Consider the following 21,397-nt stretch of genomic DNA (forward strand, 5'->3'; position numbering starts at 1 on the left):
CAATATCAGATATGGGTTTGCTGAGATACAAAGGTCAAATCTGTGCTCCGATGGATGTTGTCATTAGACAGGAGATTCTGCACGAATCTCACACTACCCTTTACTCTGTGCATCCAGGCACAACGAAGATGTATCAGGATCTGAAGACTTTATATTGGTGGCCTGGGATAAACTGGGATGTAACCGAGTATGTGGCCAAGTGTCTGACGTGTCAGCATGTCAAGGTTGAACATTAGAGACCAGTGGGGCTATTACAACTGTAATGACCCTAATTGCTAATAAGGCTTAGGGCCTTGATTAGCGTGCCTGGAGGGCAATAAGTGAATTATTGATATAATATGTGAATTTATGTGAATACGTGATTAGAGATGCATGTTTGGCTAAATTAAATATGCATGTGGGCCCCGTTTGGATATTAGGAGCATGTTTGTAATTTTAGCCCGTTAAGGGCATAAATGTTATATACTTGTGTTATATCTGTGTAGCACGATCCGAGACAGTCCTAGGGAGCTGTTAGTCAGAAGTCACAACGGGGTCGAAAATCTGACTCGGGGTGAGTCGAGGGATATTTTGGGAATTAGACGCCTTATGGGGTTATGGAAATAAATATTTGGAGATATATTTGAGGTTAGAATGTTTAGGAAGGGATATGGGGGAAATTTACCATTTTTCCCTCGGCCATCGGGGACGTTTTTGGCACCCCGAGCTTTGAGGTAACCTTAGAAGCTTAAGTTAAATAAAACAGAATTTAGGAAACACTTAGAAACTTGGAGAAATCGACCCAAGCATTTCCTCTTCTCTCTCTTTATTTTCTCTAAGTCTTAGCAAGGGAAACTTTGGTGGAAACTAGTCAAGACTAAGGAATTCAGCTGGGATTTTGGGAGCTTGAGGCTTGGAGCTTAGGGAACTGGTTTAGAGAAATCACTTCAGCTTAAGGTAAGCTTTAATCTCAGTAAATTGTTTTGAGTAGCTACTGGTTTTCTTAGAGTTTGCATGTGTTTTGAGTGATGGATCATTCTTGAGTTTGATGAGGTTTTGAACTTGAATTCTTGTTGGGTTTTGTTGTTGAATCCATAGTATAACCTCTGTGATGATTAGCTTGAGTTGTTGGGTTGATTTTGGGGCTAATTCATGTTTAAGTATTTGCTATACTATGCTATGCGTGCATATGTGTGAATGATCAGCAAGAGCTGGGAACGGCGAGGGCCGGGAACGGTATTAAGCACGTGGAGTGCAAGGCCGAGTGCGGCAAGGGGCCGGGAGCAGCGTTTAGCACGCGGAGTGCGAGTTGCCAGGGCGAGACCCTAAAGGATACCTGGGATATCCTCATGGTGTGGACCACGAACCCAGGGCCTGGTAAAGCGCTTGGGATGGCATGGTCGTATGTGGTTAGGTTTATTTATATGCTAAGTGTTTGATATGCATATGTTATCTGCTTGTGAGGGTTTTCTTGCTGGGCTTCAGCTCACGAGTGCTTTGTGGTGTAGGTAAGGGCAAGGGGAAATTCGACCAACCATGAGTATGGAGAGCGTGAAGCAGCGCGTACATGTTTGGCCTGCCTGGCTGCCACGGCCAGGGGTGGTTTTGGGTGATGACTGTACTAAACCTAAATTTTGTTGCTTAGCCGACTCTAATTGTGTTTTTGAGTTGTAAATATTTCTAAACAGTATTTTGGGACCCCAAATGTGTAATGTTTTGTGATTTTCAGTAAATGGAGTTAATTTTTAAAGTTTATGACTCTGTTTATGGTTTAATTACACTTTTTCCTTAAAATCTCGATTAGCGAGTTAATTGCACGTTTTAAACTCACTTAGTAACGACTCTAAGGAAGTAGGGCGTTACAACTTGGTATCAGAGCGAGCCAAGGTTTATGGTTTCCGGAGATTAACTGAACATGTATGCTCGCTGTCAGTGACAAGCTCGACTCAGGGTTGGTTGGTAATGATTGACTATTATGCTTGAATATGTGCTTGAATGCCCTATTTGCCTGCTTATTTCATATAGAGCATGATGAATGAGTTAACATATGCATGATGCCAGGGCATGGCCCGTTGTGTGTTATGTGTTATTTGTATGTTATGTGGACCGTTGTTTATAGTTGGCTGATGTGATTGGGATGTGGTTTTGGATGTTGTTATCATGCCTGATGAGCGGCGTCGTTGATTGCAGACATATTTGTTGAGATGCCTCGAAAATCTTCTAGACTTCGCGGTAGTAGGGCCGAGGATGACAACTAGGGTCAGGACCCTCCACCTGCCCCACAGAATTGGCAGCAGATGTTTGCTAAAATGGAAGCAAGGCTGCAACAAACATAGGAAGAACTTCGATAGTTAAGGCAGCAGACCACTCCACAGGTCACTGGGTTGCTAGTTCAGCATGTTGTGGCGCTAGTGCCGGTTCAACCTGTTGTGGAGAATAGGTGGGAACCTTTATATGAGAGGTTCAGGAAACAACATCCTCCCACCTTTCAAGGTGAATCAGACCCACTGCGGGCAGAGCAGTGGATGAATATGATTTCTTCTATTTTGGATTTTATGAGGGTTGAGAGGAACGTGAGGCTAGCTTGTGCTAGCTACATGTTAAGAGAGGTTGCCCGCATCTGGTGGGATGTAGTAGTTCAGAGGAGGAACGTGGCAGTTATGACCTGGGAAGAGTTCAAAAACATCTTCAACGAGAAATACTATAGTGTAGCAGTCCGAGCTGCGAAGGTTGACGAGTTTATCAACCTGACTCAGAACCGGTTGTCAGTTACTGAGTATGCTTTGAGATTTGACCGATTGGAGAAGTTTGCACTAGATTTAGTGCCGACGGATGCAGGAAGAAGTGACATATTTGTATGAGGATTGAACGTTATGATCGCCCGTAATGAGAAGATCACTTTGGATCCAGAAACTACTTATGCTCAGGTTGTAGACAAGGCCTTTACAGCTGAGGGGGCCGAGGACCAGATTTGGAGAGAGAGCGCTGTTAGGTGTGATGCCAAGCGGACGATGCCTCATTTTATTGGATCCACCCGGGGTAGTGGCTCCAGTGAGCAGAAGAGAAAGGCCCCAGATTCTTTTGTTCCTCCTAGCTCGGATAGGAGGGCACGGGGTGCTTTTGGTGGCCGTCAGGGCGAAGGTGACAACTGGAGGAGCTTTCCAGTGTGTCCACGGTGTAGACGACGACACCAGGGTGAGTGCAGAATTTGGGCCTGCTTTATCTGTGGGATTGCCAATCATCTGAAGAACGACTACCCACAAGCAAGGAAAGAGGAGCCGAAGCAAGGTGACAGTCTCGCTCCTGCCAGAGTGTTTACTTTGACTCAAATTGAGGCGGAGGCTAGCCCCTCGGTTGTGACAGGTCAGATTTCTAGTTCTAGTTCTTCTTATACTGCATTGTTTGATTCAGGAGCTACTCATTCATTTGTGTCCGCTAGAGTGATAGATCAGCTGTGTAGACCTAGTGTGTTGTATGCTAGGGGTTTTCAGACTTTGTTGCCAACTGGGGAATTGGTAGTCTCTAGGAGATGGATTAGAGCTTTACCAGTAGAGGTAGATGGTAGGGAGTTGTTTGCTGATCTGATTGAGCTTGCGATGGATGACTTCGATATGATCCTAGGGATGGATTGGCTATCGAAGTATGGGGCAACGATTGACTGTAAGCGTAGGATGGTGACTTTTGAACCAGAAGGGAGGTACCCTTTGTATTTGTGGGGACAGTTAATGGACCGCAAATACCTATGATTTCAGCACTCAAGGCTAGAGACCTAATGCAGGGAGGTTGCATAGGATTCCTAGCGAATGTTGTGGATACCTCTAGGAATGTGTCGGTTGGACTAGGGGAGACCAAATTGGTATTTGAGTTTCCAGATTTATTTCCAGCAGATCTGCCAGGGTTGCCGCTACAGCGGGAGATTGATTTTGTTATTGAGTTTGTACCAAGGGCGGAGCCAGTATCTAGGACACCTTACAGACTGGCTCCGACAGAGTTGAAGGAGTTGAAGATTCAGTTGCAGGAGTTACTTAATTTGGGGTTCATCAGACCGAGTTTCTCGCCATGGGGTGCTCCAGTGTTGTTTGTCAAGAAGAATGATGGATCTCTTAGGATGTGTATTGACTACAGGGAGCTGAATAAGTTGACTATTGAGAATAAATACCCACTACCTAGGAACGACAATTTATTTGATTAGCTACAGGGAAGGATAGTGTTTTCCAAGATAGATCTCCGATCAGGTTACCATCAGTTAAGGATCAAAGAGGAGGACATACCAAAGACCGCTTTTCGCATGAGGTATGGACACTATGAATTCCTGGTTATGTCCTTTGGATTAATCAATGCCCCAGCAGCTTTTATGGACATGATGAATAGGGTTTTCAAGTACTATTTAGATAATTTTGTGATCGTGTTCATCGACGACATTCTGGTGTACTCTCAGTCAGAGACAGAGCATGAGCAGCATCTACGTCTGGTATTGCAGCGGTTAAGGGATCATAGGTTATATGCTAAGTTCAGCAAGTGCGAGTTCTGGTTACCGCAAGTTACATTTCTGGGCCATATCGTTAGTAAGGAGGGGATTCTGGTTGATCCAAGGAAGATAGAGGCAGTGAGAGATTGGCCTAGACTGAACAATGTTCCTAAAGTGAGGAGTTTTCTGGGTTTGGCAGGGTATTATTGGCGGTTTGTTGAGGGGTTCTCCAGGATAGCTACGCCGTTGATAGAATTAACAAAGAAGAAGACAAATGAGGGAGTCAAAACCTGAAGAGATGGGAAGCAATGAGGGAGACAGAGTGGAAGAATCTCCAGCAATAGAACTAACTTCTAGGCCTTCACCTCCAGAATAGTTAACTGCTTTAGTCCCATTTGGAGACTCCTCCTCACTATCAAAAAGATTATCAAGGAATTGGCTCTTCTTCAAAGAAGTTGAACCTCTCTTGGCCATGCCAAGACTCGTAGAAATAGAAGCACTACCTGAAACAATAGATACTGAAATTTTAGCAGAGGATACTGAAGGGACAACAACATTAGTTGTCTACAACAGGGTGTGATGAAGATGGAAAAGACCCTACACTTAGGGATACACGCACAAAAGAATGTGCGGGAACCAAACTATGATGCCCCCCTTGGAACCACAAGTGGTCGAAGACATTTGTGGGGCACTTGATACTCTCGAGACTGGGGCGGTAACTTGGATGGTGCATCTGGGGCGCTCTCCCTAGCCAGCAGATGCAGTGAAAAACTAGACAATGTACAAGGCGCAAAACTCGAACATGCGACAAAATATTTTGTCACCAACAGACTGGTAGACTCCCTCATTGAAAACTTAAACTGGGACACCAGCGCACCCCCATCATATGAGTCATCATTAGAATCGACATGAAGGGTTTTCCTCTTCTTCTGAGGATCAAATGAACCCACTGCTCATCGGGAAACGACCGGTTGGGATGGTCTCGAAGCAGCAACCTGTGAGATCACAGAACGAATAAGTTAAGAACTAATATTAAGTGAAACTCTAAGAATCTCGACAGAAGACGCTCTTCTGCTTTTGGCCTCTGAGGCAGAGCGATGCCACTCATGAGTCGTTTGAGTTTCCGAGATTGTCCTTTCAATCTCTTCATCAGAATGGGAAAGGACATGAGAAGGAAGAGGCTAAGAAGTAAACCTCTTCATCACATCTCTACACACTTTGAGGACATCTTCCTTCGTCCAATCACCCTATATAACCCGAACAACGGCAACATTGGGGTTCCTATCTGTTGTAAAATACAAACGAGATACAATCCGCATCCAATAAGGATTGCAGACTGTCCAAATGCTGATAGTCGAATCATTAGACTCGTGAAAGAAACCCCTTTACATTAAAAGGTTCTCTCTGGCGTCACCAATTTTAATAGTCAGCCAGAAACAGTATGAAATTGTATTAAAACATGCACAATAATAAGATTTTAAGAACTAATTGGAAAAGACTACTTCTAAATAGAGCTCAATATCTATCACAGAGTTCAATTTTACCAAAAACAAATGAAATACAAAATATGTTTTCAAAGTCAAAATCTCACCAATCAAAAAAGTTATGGTGAGAGGAAATACATTTCGAGGCAAGAGTTTAGGGTACTATTCCCCACCGACCGCATACACAAAATCGTCCCAATTTTTATTGGAATTGTCGTAATCAATAAAAATATACATGTCTTTCTTAGGAGACAAGTAGAACGTCTTCCACAGCTTGTTCTTAGAAGACTTATTGTTTGACTTGGTAAAGGCAGAATAAACGTCCCGTGTACCGATTGAAAGACCTTGCATCGCGCCTAACATGTTGTTGATCCCAAAAGAGGGTGTTTTAATAATTAAACTCGCAAGTGCACGAATCGTTTCGAAATATAATGTTCATGTAAGTACGAGGTCGAGCCCATGGGAGTTGACTAACATCAAAAGAAACTATTTCAAACAAAGCAATAATATTCTAACCTAGTTCCAAATATATGATGAGATTTTGTTTTAGAAAAAATAAAAGACAAGTAATAAAAATATTTAAGATTAAATAGAAAAATTGTTTTCAAATGATATATAAAAAATAAGATTATTAAGATGTTAGAATCCACAAAATGCAAGTTCAATAGTATTTATAAGTATATTGATTCCCAAGTTTTAATATAGTTGAAATAAATCACACTATATATTTTTTCAAAATATATTTTCTATTCAAGCACAAGTTACTCTTTAAAAAATGTAGGATTTTTCTTCACTTATATAAGATATAATTTCTAAGCATTAGTTGTGTTACAACCTAATGAAACTACAAAAAATCAAAGAGATTATGTTTAGGCAAAATATGATACTTATGCTCTAAGAATTAGATGTGAACAATTTAATGAAAAACATTTAATCAAAGAATATCATATTTTTTTGCATAATGAAGAACTAAGTGTAATATGCTTTAACACTCAATAATAGATGAAAAATGCATATCATTGATAGAAAAATCCATAAACAATGTTACACAAATGGGAAATCAACATACAATAAAAAATACTATCTAGTTACATTTTGCTTCATCATCATCTTAATAACCTTTGAAAAAGATTAGAAGCTCATAACTAGATAAAAATTACAAAATAACATACTTGACATGCTCTTCAAAAGATGAAAATGGTAGAGAGAAACTAGTGAAAAGAAGAGAGAAAAATGTGTAGAAGAGGTTGAAAAATATCAAGAAGAAGAGCTCCCCAAATGGTCTTACAAGACTCTATTTATAGGCAAAATATGGAGATTAAATTAATCAAATTAAAATAAATAAATTGATTAATTTAATTGTGTTGGGAAGTGGTAGGATAAATAGAGTAAGTGTAAGAGTATTGGAAAGATGAAATGTTTGGTTGGGTAAAAGATTAGTGAAAAGCTAGGGTAAAAAAAATAAATTAGGAATGTTTATTTAGGTAAGAAAAATAGGGAAGAGTGAATTGATATTTGGGTGAAAAATATTGGGAATAAAAATATAATTTTTGGCATTTTGGTCTTTTTGTGGCTGTTTGGCAAGGTTGACTTGGGTCAGGCGGCAATGTGGCATTTGGGCCTAGGCTGGCCCACGTTGGGGCTGGATGGCTGAAATGGGCAGCCTTGGGCGTGGACTGCTTGCTGAAATGGCTGAAGGATGCTGAAGGCTGGAGGTGGTTTCGGCGTGATGGATATATGCTTGCTTCAAGGGGTATGGTGATATATGCTGAGGAAAGAACCATGGGCCTGGGACTACTTTGTTGATGGTCTTGGGAGTTATTGCTTGGAGATATGCCAGGCGTGGGAGTCAGATTGATGAACTTGTGAAGGCTGGTGGAGTGGAGTCTATGCTTGATGTGTTGGGCCTGGGCAGGTGGTAGGGAGTGGCTTTTGGGCCTTTGAAAAATGCCACTTCCTTGCTTTCCTTTTACAGAAATGCCATTTTTTTCACCATTCTTCTTGTTTTTCATACAAAAAAAATTCCCTATAAAACAAACATAAATTAAATTAAAACTAAATATTTTCAATAATTAAATATACAATAAAAGTTCAATGAAAATATTAATTAAAATTTAATTTACTTAAACATTTAAGCTCAAAATTGCATATTTTTACTCCTAACTTAACAATATTAATTTTAAATAATTAAGCCATAACATTTTACAATAATATAACAATAAAAATACACAAAAATCTATAAAATTAAAATAAACCTAATAAATTCAAAATTACTTAAAAAAAACTTAATAAATCAATTAAAAACTCAAGAATTAAGCAACAATTAGCACATAAAAAGTGGTAAAATAACTCTATTTTGTAGAGTTATCACACCCCCAAACTTAGAATTTTGCTAGTCCTCAAGCAAAAGAAAAATAAAAAAAACACACATATTTTTTATTTATTTGGTGATATCAAAAATTTCCTCAAAGATTGCACATTGAAAATAATTTATAAAAAAAAAAAATATGAATAAAAATTAAGCTTATGTAATTAATTCCATAGTCAATCTTGCTTTGAAAATATATTTTAAATTAGAAGTCTAAAACTATTTATCAAGTTATTATGTGAATTTTGGAAAAATTGTTGTAATAAACTATTTATTTCACATATTATGATGAATAATAATTTTTTTTCAAACTTTCATTTTTTTTTAAGCAAAATTGACCCAAGAATTAAACACAAAGCTTAAGAAAGATTCATATATATATTTTTTTAAACTAACATCAAACTCAATCAAGGGTATTATCATAGGAAAAAACGGATATCACCAAATTTTTTTTTTTTTTTTTATAATTTTTTTAATAGTTTTTTATAGAAAATAAAGTATAAAAATACAAAACTATATATATATTACTAGAAATATAATATTTTTTGTTTTTGTTTTTTTTTAAAGAAATTCTACCATTTTCAAACATATGAAAGAAGTAACCATATAAACCCACTACCCCCAAACTTAATTTATGCATTGTCCTCAATGTATCAAAATACAAATATAAATTGAAGCATGAAAGAGTTTAGAGTTTAGAATGGTCGTACCTCATCATAAAGCATGTCAAGAGTGCAACAAAAAAGGAAACAAAAATCAAAATAAGAAGTTAACCTAAAACATAAATAAAACACACATTTACCAATAATTGATGAGAGCGATCAGGGACCATGGTAAATAGGATCCTCAAGAAGGATTTCATCCACTTTAGCAGTTTTCAATTCTAAAAATGGTTTCAATTTTTGTCCATTCACTTTGAATACATTACCATTATTAGGATTTTCAATTTCAATGGCTCCATGTGGAAAAACAGTGCGAACAATGTATGGACCTACCCACCTAGAGCGTAACTTCCCCGGGAAGAGATGCAAACGAGAATTGTATAAAATGACTTTTTGACCGGGAGAGAAATCTTTTCGCAAAATGTTTTTGTCATGGTAAATCTTCATTCGATCCTTATATTTTTTGGAATAGTCATATGCATCATGCCTAAGCTCTTCTAACTCATTTAATTGAAGCTTTCTTCTCTCACCCGCTTTGTCTAAGGAAAAATTTAATTGCTTAATTGCCCAATAGGCTCTATGTTCTAGCTCAACGGGTAAGTGACATGCCTTTCCATACACAAGTCTATAGGGTGACATTCCAATGGGTGTTTTGTATGCAGTTCGATATGCCCATAATGCATCAATGAGTCTTAATGACCAATCTTTCCTAGTTGGATTGACAGTTTTCTCTAAGATGTGCTTAATTTCCCTATTTGATATTTCAACTTGGCCACTAGTTTGTGGGTGATAAGGTGTAGTGACTTTATGTGTAATACCGTATTGTTTCATTAAATGCTCAAAAGATCTATTACAAAAGTGTGTACCGTTATCACTAATAATAGCACGTGGTGAGCCAAAATGGGAGAAAATATTTTCTTTTAAAAACTTAAGCACAACTTTATAGTCATTTGTGTGGCATGCAACAGCTTCAACCCATTTAGACACATAATCAACACCAACAAGAATGTACAAGTTACCAAAAGAGTTAGGAAATGGACCCATAAAATCAATGCCCCAAACATCAAATATTTCAACAATAAGGATAGGATTCAAAGGCATCATGTTTCTTCTAGTTACACTTCCTAACATTTGACAACGTTCACAAGATTTACAATAAACATAAGTGTCATGAAAAATAGTAGGCCAATAAAATCCACATTGTAAAATTTTCAAAGCAGTTTTCTTACCACTAAAATGTCCACCACATGCATGATCATGACAAAAAGATATGATTTTAAGTTGATCACAGTTTGGAATGCATCTCCTTATTATTTGATCAGGGCAATATTTAAACAAATAAGGGTCATCCCACATGAAATGTTTCACTTCAGAATAAAATTTAGATTTGTCATGCTTAGACCAATGAGAAGGAATTTCACCAGTGACCAAATAATTCACAATGTCAGCATACCAAGGCAAAGAAGATATATGCATGAGTTGTTCATCAGGAAAAGTTTCAGTTATAGTGGTGGAGTCATTATTAGTCTCAACAACAATTCTAGACAAATGATCAGCAACAACATTTTCAGAACCTTTTTTATCTCGTATCTCTAAATCAAATTCTTGTAAAAGCAAGATCCAACGAATTAAGCGAGATTTAGCATCTTTCTTCGACAAGAGATATTTCAATGCAGCATGATCAGAATAGACAATTATTTTAGATCCTAACAAGTAAGACCTAAATTTCTCCAATGCAAACACAACAGCAAGCAATTCTTTTTCAGTTGTAGAATAATTTAATTGAGCATCGTTCAAAGTTTTGCTAGCATAGTAGATTACATGAGGTAACTTGTTAATTCTTTGTCCTAGAACGGCACCAATAGCATAATCAGAAGCATCACACATTATTTCAAAAGGAATATTCCAATCAGGAGGGCGAATAATAGGTGCACTAGTCAAAAGGGATTTCAATTTTTCAAAGGCAACATAGCAATCATTATCAAAGACAAAAGCATTTTCTTTTCCTAGCAAATGACATAATGGGCGCGAAATTTTGCTAAAGTCTTTTATGAATCTCCTATAAAAACCGGCATGGCCTAAGAATGATCTAATTTCTTTTATTGTCTTAGGTGGAGGAAGTTTTGAAATAAGGTCAACTTTTGCTTTATCAACTTCGATTCCCTCAGATGAGATTACATGACCTAAAACAATTCCCTTTTTAACCATAAAATGACATTTTTCCCAATCAAGAACCAAATTCTTTTCTTTGCAACAGATTAAAACAAGAGAAAGATGGTGCAAACAGTCATCAAAAGAATTTCCAAACACAGAAAAATCATCCATAAACACTTCAAGATTTCTTTCAATCATATCAGAAAATATTGCAATCATACATCTTTGAAAAGTTGCAGGAGCATTACAAAGACCAAAAGGCATGCGACGATATGCAAAGGTTCCAAAAGGGCAAGTGAAGGTAGTCTTTTCTTGATCTTCAGGGGCAATGGGGATTTGGTTATATCCCGAATAGCCATCAAGAAAACAATAATATGCATGGCCAGCTAAACGTTCAAGCATTTGATCAATAAAGGGTAAAGGAAAGTGGTCTTTTCTAGTAACATTATTTAGCTTTCTATAGTCTATACACACTCTCCACCCCGTTTGCACTCGAGTAGGGATTAATTCATTTTTCTCATTTTCAACAACTGTGATCCCAGACTTTTTAGGCACTACTTGAACTGGACTAACCCATTGACTATCAGAAATAGGGTAAATGATACCTACATCTAACAGTTTAAGTACTTCTTCCCTAACGACCTCTTTCATATTTGGATTTAACCTTCTTTGACATTCCCGAGAGGTTTTGGCATTTTCTTCTAGATGGATTCTATGCATGCATATGGATGGGCTAATTCCCTTGATGTCTCCAATAGTCCAACCTATGGCTTCCTTATGTTTTCTAAGGACATCTAACAATTTATCTTCTTGTTCTTTATCTAAAGCAGATGCTATGATAACAGGCAAGGTTTCAGACTCTCCTAGAAAAGCATATTTTAAATTTTCTGGCAAAGGTTTAAGGTCTAACTTTGGAGACTCAGAAATTGATTGAACATGATCTAAGGGTGAAAATGGTTCAACTTTGGTTTCATTTAAGGGTATAGACTTTAACAAAGAATTCACTTCATCATGAAAATCATCAATATGCAAGTTCATACCAAAGTATTTTTCACAAAAATCAAGTATGTCACTTCCATCATCTTCACACATACTCTCTATCATGTTAACTTCATGCACTTCCTCACACTCAACAGATTTGGCAACATTAAAAACATTTAATTCAACAGTCATGTTTCCAAAAGATAATTTCAATACACCATTACGACAGTTGATAATTGCATTAGATGTAGCTAAAAATGGTCTACCTAGAATGATGGGTATTTGAGCATGAGCATTTTCAACAGGTTGAGTGTCAAGAACAATAAAGTCCACAGGGAAATAGAATTTATCCACTTTAATTAAAACATCTTCTATAATACCTCTAGGGATTTTCACTGAACGATCGGCTAATTGAAGTGTTATAGAAGTTGGTTTTAATTCTCCTAGACCAAGTTGCTTATACACAGAATAAGGCAGTAAATTCACACTAGCTCCTAAATCAAGTAAAGCTTTGTTAATGAAATGATCGCCAATGATGCATGAAATTGTTGGACAACCGGGATCTTTATACTTGACAAGGCTTTTATATTGAATTATGGAGCTAACTTGTTCAGTTAAAAACGCCTTTTTTGGAACATTTGTGTTTCTTTTAACAGTGCAAAGGTCTTTTAAGAATTTAGAATAGGCAGGAATTTGTTTAATGGCATCTAAGAAAGGAATGTTTATGCTTACTTGTTTGAAAACTTCTAAGATGTCACTATATTGGTTGCCTTTCTTAAGTGGAATTAATCTTTGTGGAAAAAGAGCTTTTGGGATGGAAGGAAGAATTTGAGCATCATCTTTTGAAAGGTCATTTGTGTTGGAACTTTGAGGTTGGCTTTGGTCTTTTTCAACTTGAGGTATGTAATCGGGTTTGACGATTTGTTTTCCGGACCTAAGAGTTGAAATAGACTTAGCTTCTTCTTTATGACTAGGGGTTCCTATTTCATATTGGCCTTTAGGATTTGGGATGGGTTGGCTAGGAAATCTTCCTTTTTCCCTCTCGGTTACAGCATTAGCAAGTTGACCCAATTGTGTCTCGAGTTTGGCAATGGATTGAGACTGATTTTGTAAAATTTGTTGGGTGGATTGCATGAATTGTTGTAAGGTGTCTTCTAAGGAAGGTTTTCTTTGTGGAGGGTAAGGTTGACTTGGTTGGGCATGATTTGGATTTGGCATGTGAAATTGGGTTCCTTGATTCACTTGTGGTTGGTTTTGTCTCCAGGAAAAATTGGGATGGTTTCTCCAATTTGGATTGTATGTGTTGGAAAATGGGCTATCAGAAGAAGGTTTTCCATATGAATGTAAAGCATTAGCTTCTTCAGAAAATGTTTCAACAAAAGAAGGACATGATTGAGCATTATGACATGAACTAGCACATAAAGAACACACATCTTTTTTAGGTTGCACATGAGAATTCATAGATTGACTTATTACTAAGGCTTCTACTTTTCTTGCTAATTTATCAAATGATGTTCTTAAATCACTTTCTTCTTTTATTTCATATTTTCCTTCTCTTTTCGATGAAGGGTTGGCTCTAGACCTAGGCTCAGAGTAATTCCATTGTTGTGAATTAACAGACAATTCTTCAAGAGCGTCCCAAGCCTCTTGCCCTTGCAATTTTAAAAACTTTCCAGTATGCATAGATTGAATCATTTGTCGGTTTGAAGGGGTTAAACCATCATAAAAATATTTTACAAGTCTCCATTTTTCAAAACCATGGTGGGGACATTTTAATAATAAATCTTTAAATCTTTCCCAACATTCATAAAACTCTTCGTTGTCTTTTTGATAAAATTCGGAGATTTCTCTTCTTAAACTATCAGTTTTGGACATGGGGAAAAATTTAGCAAGAAATTTATTAAACAGTTGATCCCAAGTAGTTATAGTTCCAGTTGGAAGTGAGTTTAACCAAGCTTTGGCTCTATCTTTTAAAGAAAAGGGAAACAACCTAAGTTTAACCGACTCATCTGAAAAATTTTGAAAACGAAAGGTTGAGCAAATTTCCAAAAAGTCTTTTACATGCATGTATGGATCCTCTCTTTCTAAACCATAAAATGATGGTAACAATTGAATGATTGATGGTTTAAGTTCAAAATGAGTAGCATTAGTAGTGGGCAAAACAATGCATGATGGAGCATTAGATGAAATGGGTGAAAAGTATTCAAGAAGAGTTTTTTCTTGCACAACATTAGGTTCTTGTTCCATTATGCTTAAATTTTCAAAAACACTTTCAATTTCACGTAAAGACACTAATTTTTTCACCAAACGATTTTTTGAATTACGACGCCACTGATGCATACAATATCACAAATTTCACCAAGTAACACAAACAATCACAAGAAAACAATTTTCTGATGTGGAAGATCAGTTAGAACCGCAACCACAGAGCATACTTATAACAAGAAGAGATTATACTATTTATATATATATATTTTTTTGTTATGTTTTTTATGATTTTTTTTTTTTTTAATTTTTGGTTTAACTTGTTCCCAGGCCTATTTGATTCCACTTACTCACAACTTAATAACAACTCCCCGAGGTTAATTAATAAGCGTGGATGGGAACTTTGCCAAATTTCCTTTAAGCAAAAATTGCTTATGTTGAAAGAACAAGCTTTGTTTTTTAGTTTTTTTTTTTTTCAAGTATTTTCTTTAAACAATAAAATTACAACTAACTAAATGCGATAATTAAGAAAAAAAAATGACAATAGCAATAGTAAATAGTTATATAAAAATTAGGAGGCACTTATGCCGTCAACTAAATAATCAACAAAAAATAAAATTAGGAGGCACTAATGCCATCAACCAACAACAACAATAATAATAATAATAAAACTTAGGAGGCACTAGTGCCATCAACTAAAATAAATAAAAATAAATAAAATAAAATAAAAGCTAGGAGGCACTAATGCCATCACTAGAAGAGATAAATTGCTCAAGTATGTAGGAGGCAAAAATTGCACTCAACTATCAAGTATTTAGGAGGCACTAATGCACTCAACTAATAAGTAAGTAGGAGGCACTAAATGCCATCAACTACCAAGATATATATATATAATATGATATATAACAATATAAATATATTTATATAATATAAATAATATATATGATATAATATATAACAATATAAATAAATATATATATATAACTTTCTTTTTTTTCTTTTTTTTTTTTATTTTTACTCTTCTTTTTTTTTTCAATTTTTTTTTTATAGATATATATATATATATTTTTTACTTTTTTTTGTTTAAAGATAATTGTGAAAATAAAAAAAATAACTAGTAGAAGAATGTTACTTACCTTGTAGAAAGACCGTTTCTTTCTTGCAACTCCCCGGCAACGGCGCCAAAAACTTGTTGATCCCAAAAGAGGGTGTTTTAATAATTAAACTCGCAAGTGCACGAATCGTTTCGGAATATAATGTTCATGTAAGTACGAGGTCGAACCCATGGGAGTTGACTAACATCAAAAGAAACTATTTCAAACAAAGCAATAATATTCTAACCTAGTTCCAAATATATGATGAGATTTTGTTTTAGAAAAAATAAAAGACAAGTAATAAAAATATTTAAGATTAAATAGAAAAATTGTTTTCAAATGATATATAAAAAATAAGATTATTAAGATGTTAGAATCCACAAAATGCAAGTTCAATAGTATTTATAAGTATATTGATTCCCAAGTTTTAATATAGTTGAAATAAATCACACTATATATTTTTTCAAAATATATTTTCTATTCAAGCACAAGTTACTCTTTAAAAAATGTAGGATTTTTCTTCACTTATATAAGATATAATTTCTAAGCATTAGTTGTGTTACAATCTAATGAAACTACAAAAAATCAAAGAGATTATGTTTAGGCAAAATATGATACTTATGCTCTAAGAATTAGATGTGAACAATTTAATGAAAAACATTTAATCAAAGAATATCATATTTTTTTGCATAATGAAGAACTAAGTGTAATATGCTTTAACACTCAATAATAGATGAAAAATGCATATCATTGATAGAAAAATCCATAAACAATGTTACACAAATGGGAAATCAACATACAATAAAAAATACTATCTAGTTACATTTTGCTTCATCATCATCTTAATAACCTTTGAAAAAGATTAGAAGCTCATAACTAGATAAAAATTACAAAATAACATACTTGACATGCTCTTCAAAAGATGAAAATGGTAGAGAGAAACTAGTGAAAAGAAGAGAGAAAAATGTGTAGAAGAGGTTGAAAAATATCAAGAAGAAGAGCTCCCCAAATGGTCTTACAAGACTCTATTTATAGGCAAAATATGGAGATTAAATTAATCAAATTAAAATAAATAAATTGATTAATTTAATTGTGTTGGGAAGTGGTAGGATAAATAGAGTAAGTGTAAGAGTATTGGAAAGATGAAATGTTTGGTTGGGTAAAAGATTAGTGAAAAGCTAGGGTAAAAAAAATAAATTAGGAATGTTTATTTAGGTAAGAAAAATAGGGAAGAGTGAATTGATATTTGGGTGAAAAATATTGGGAATAAAAATATAATTTTTGGCATTTTGGTCTTTTTGTGGCTGTTTGGCAAGGTTGACTTGGGTCAGGCGGCAATGTGGCATTTGGGCCTAGGCTGGCCCACGTTGGGGCTGGATGGCTGAAATGGGCAGCCTTGGGCGTGGACTGCTTGCTGAAATGGCTGAAGGATGCTGAAGGCTGGAGGTGGTTTCGGCGTGATGGATATATGCTTGCTTCAAGGGGTATGGTGATATATGCTGAGGAAAGAACCATGGGCCTGGGACTACTTTGTTGATGGTCTTGGGAGTTATTGCTTGGAGATATGCCAGGCGTGGGAGTCAGATTGATGAACTTGTGAAGGCTGGTGGAGTGGAGTCTATGCTTGATGTGTTGGGCCTGGGCAGGTGGTAGGGAGTGGCTTTTGGGCCTTTGAAAAATGCCACTTCCTTGCTTTCCTTTTACAGAAATACCATTTTTTTCACCATTCTTCTTGTTTTTCATACAAAAAAAATTCCCTATAAAACAAACATAAATTAAATTCAAACTAAATATTTTCAATAATTAAATATACAATAAAAGTTCAATGAAAATATTAATTAAAATTTAATTTACTTAAACATTTAAGCTCAAAATTACATATTTTTACTCCTAACTTAACAATATTAATTTTAAATAATTAAGCCATAACATTTTACAATAATATAACAATAAAAATACACAAAAATCTATAAAATTAAAATAAACCTAATAAATTCAAAATTACTTAAAAAAACTTAATAAATCAATTAAAAACTCAAGAATTAAGCAACAATTAGCACATAAAAAGTGGTAAAATAACTCTATTTTGTAGAGTTATCACATGTGCGCCCCAACTATCGCCTGAACGACGTTAGAAACGAACTGACAAATATGCGCCTTAGAGAAAGAAACAATTTGAAAAAGAATTGTAGGAAAATGGAAGCGAAGATACTCAATATGCTTAGAACTGAGCACACTTTCATCTCGTTTGATGACATCCTTGTGTCACCAGTCGCGTAGCTCACTCGCGAAAAGCTTACAAATTGTGACATTCTCAAGAATATCTCAATCAACGAGTAGGTGAACGAGAGTTGTGTGGTAGTTTCTCTTTACATTAGGATCAAAAGACGGTCTACGTGTCATGATTCTTAGACAGTGAGAAGGAAAGAGGGTGAGTTTCCAAAAAGAGAAAACTTGGGAGAAAAAATGCAGGGAAGATGTTTGATGGGAGAGATGAGTGAGAAGAAGAGAGAAATATGCGACTTTTTATTTCTCACATTCAAATGGGGAAGGAATCCAAAGCGCCAAACAGTCGTGGGCGCTTCCTATTGGTCTTCGATTTTTGGGAACGTAGGGTGTGACTGTAGAAACTAAACGGACCATGATTATAAGAAATAAATGCTCACGTTGTGATTAGACCATGGGCATTTTTGGAATGATTGTTCACAGTGATCGGCCCACATCCGTGTCCGCTGAACGATTAGACATGGGTCGAGGGGCAATTGTTGGAACCCAAAAAATGTCGCATTGGGCCCGAGACTGATTATACCATATAATATCGGGCCTAAAGCCATTGCACGACCCAATCAACCATTTCCTTGAAAAAAAATAGCCCAATACGGTGTGTTTAGGTATGTATAAAATTGAATGTATAAAGTAACATAGCTTCCGCAGAGAAGAGATGTGAGATCTTCTGGTAGAACCAAGATAAAAATGAAAAGCTTTTATGTTTTAATCACTTAAGGGGAGCAGAGGACAGAAGGCGGGAAAGTTGGTTACTCCACAACCAATCAAATTCCTACATTCGTTTTACAATCCTCCTCTCTATCACTATAAATAGCCAGCGCTATACACAGCAAAGGCACGTGAAGATTTTCTATTGTCACTCTACTTGAAAAAACGCTTATCTGACTTAAGCATATGAGAGTTTTCTTATAGGTAACCCGCAACGCTCTATTCGCTTCGCGGATTCAAGATTCCAATCGGAAAAAGGGAATCGAAGTCGCCAGAGAAAGAAGATCACGTTTCAAAAATACCACAACAAATTTTCAACCTCAACAACTATAATAAAAATTAGTTTTGAATAGATCCGCTAAGTGTTATAATAAATAGCCAATCAACTTTTGAAATTTAAAAATTATGAATTAATAAATATTATAAAAGATTAATTTTTAAGTACTTAAAAGAATTAAAATTTTAAATGAGTAGTTCGAATAGTATTCATATAATAATATATTTAAGCTTACAAAAAGTGCAATCAAATATTGAAAATAATAGGGAATTCTCATGAATGTCCCATATGTTCTTTTTTAAAAATTATTTTTGAACTTATCATGAATCGTAAAAAAAATGTTATATAATATATAATTTCATATAAGTTTATAAAGAGTTTTCAATTCCAAAAATAACAAATATTATTTTTTTCTTATCATTTTTATAGTTTTAGATTTTCCTTTTCTTTTATAAAAAAAATATGATCTTGACTTTAAAATTATAATTTTAAGTTTTTTTTTATTTTTTAAAGACAATTTCCTGAATTGTTCTCATGAAAAAAATATGTCTTCTGAATTTAACATCAAACTATATCGAATATATACTACATATTCTACACCACATATATCAAAACCATAAAAAAAAAATTATGTATATACTTTTTTTGGGTAAAAAATGGTAATAAAATTAAACTATGGAAACAAATACTAATTTCAAAATAATTATTTCCTAATAATATATTGTATTTTCTTATTTTTTGACAAAAATAATATATTGTTTTTTCGATTTAATTATTATGTCCTATCTTTTAAAAAAATTAAATTATATTCAATTACATTATTTTTTTTTATTTTCTTGATAGTTGTGTTACTTCATATTTTGCCTACATTTATATTTATCATTGGTTATTTGACTTTAGTTATTGGGTTTACATCGAGACATTACTACCGAGCTTATATCAAATAGTAACACTTTCACGGTAGTTGTAACGTCCTCCTAATTCAGGATCGTTACACTGTGTAATTAAAATTGTGTCAGATTTGTGGCTTATAATGTGTAATTATGGTTAATGTCAAGGGTTAGGGTTAAAAAATTTGGTCAAAGGAACCGTTGGCTTTTATTTAAAAAGTTTCATACATTCATGGGATCCTAAAATATTACTACTAAACTTTTAAAAAGGTGTATATACATCAAAAATTACATCCAACTGACCTAAGTGGCAAAAACAGAGCTACAACCCTAGTTCTTCTGATATATCCTCGGCCGTGGTGGTCGAGCAGCCGCATATGTACATGCTGCCACTGAAGCTCTCCAACTCATGGCCGGTCAAGCTTTCTTTTCCCCTTACCTGCACCACAAAGCACCCGTGAGCCAAGACTTAGCAAGAAAACTATACATGTGCATAAACAGAACAATACAGATTCCCATATACTTATCTAGCATGTCCAGCAGTAATAACCTACACATACAGTCATTCAGTTACAAACAAATGGTCATTGGACCAATTTGGGGCCGCTGCCCTGAACAATTGACCATAGAGCCAACCCTGGGCCTATGCCCTAGCTATGTGACCATAGAGTCACTTGGGGCCCTCGCCCTTAGCTCTGAGTAACTAGCCATAGAGCTAGCCCAACACCTTTGGTTTTCCAACGACCATAGAGTCAGCCAATGTAATAGTATGTTGTTGATTTAGGCCTAAGCCTTTTGACCAGCGCGCAACGTGCTTTTGCCATCTTTGACTAATAAGTTAAGCCCTGATCTAGGTAGTCAAACTTCAATACAGAAACAGATATGAATAGGCATATCCCAACAAAACGAGCACGCATGTATGTTAATCACATAACACCATCGAGTAACCGTACTCATAATACTAATCATACCTATTTAACGGGGCCTTAGGCCCTAGCCACGAAATCCATGCAACAAACATGAAACACTTAAGAAGGTATAGAACATTCAAGTAGGATCAATCAACATGTGAAACAATAGCTTAAACATAAACGTTCTCAGGGGGCCAAGCCCTAATCATAATTATTGAAAACAGTCGGGCCAAGCTCTGATCACATATAACACTTATTGGGTGCAATTTTCTTACCTCAGGTCCGAGTGTAGCGTAAAATAAGAACGACACTCAAGCACGATCCCGGTTCCGAGCCCTTAATGATAACCTAGTCACAACCATAATATAGGATTCCATCAATAATGAGCAAATAAAGGCTTCTGGACTGAGTCCTAGCCTCCAGGGCCTCGAATTCAACTAAACCTGGTAGTAGAATTGATCCCGAGCCCTAAGAAAAGGTTCCTGCCACTAAAAACTCACCAAGGCCAAAGCTGCCCAGGCGGGCCGCGACCTACCCTTGAGGGTCGTGGCGCACCCCTCTAACCCGAGGCCCTCTCCTGCTGCCAAAGGGATGCGGGTCGTGACCTGCCCAAGAGGGTCACGGCGCGGCTCCCAGACAGAGGCCTCCCAGGGCCCTGGGTTTAGCTGAGTAGCGATCCCTTAAGAACAAAGCCGCGACTTGGCCCTGCGAATCCAGATTTTCCTCATTTTCCAACAACCAAATTCAACCCAAACTATCCCAATTTCACCCCAAAAACATAATTCAATCACCACAATAGTTCTAACATCTTCCTAGCAGCAAAACCCAACAAGAATCTAGTTATAAAACTCAAATAAACCCACATAATAATGTGGTCTCACACATATATCACATATATGCACATATATATACAATTATGCACATAAATGG

General features: G+C 35.8%; 1 protein-coding gene and 1 non-coding gene across 2 annotated transcripts; one reads left to right on the forward strand and one right to left on the reverse strand.

The window, feature by feature from the left end:
* Positions 1 to 4,702: 4,702 nt before the first annotated feature.
* LOC133799474 (uncharacterized) lies at positions 4,703 to 13,791 on the reverse strand. Its single transcript, XM_062237488.1, has 5 exons — positions 13,339 to 13,791; positions 12,532 to 12,870; positions 10,248 to 10,374; positions 9,129 to 10,112; positions 4,703 to 4,950 (listed from the first exon to the last, which is right to left on the reverse strand). The coding sequence occupies exons 1-5, from the start codon at positions 13,789 to 13,791 to the stop codon at positions 4,703 to 4,705; spliced, it is 2,151 nt and encodes a 716-aa protein (XP_062093472.1).
* Positions 13,792 to 13,849: 58 nt separating this feature from the next.
* Positions 13,850 to 13,956, forward strand: LOC133802879 (small nucleolar RNA R71). The gene has a single exon (XR_009877626.1). It is a non-coding gene; the product is annotated as a small nucleolar RNA R71 (small nucleolar RNA).
* Positions 13,957 to 21,397: the final 7,441 nt, after the last annotated feature.

The sequence above is a fragment of the Humulus lupulus genome, chromosome 9, assembly GCF_963169125.1.
Source record: "Humulus lupulus chromosome 9, drHumLupu1.1, whole genome shotgun sequence".
Lineage (NCBI taxonomy): Eukaryota > Viridiplantae > Streptophyta > Magnoliopsida > Rosales > Cannabaceae > Humulus > Humulus lupulus.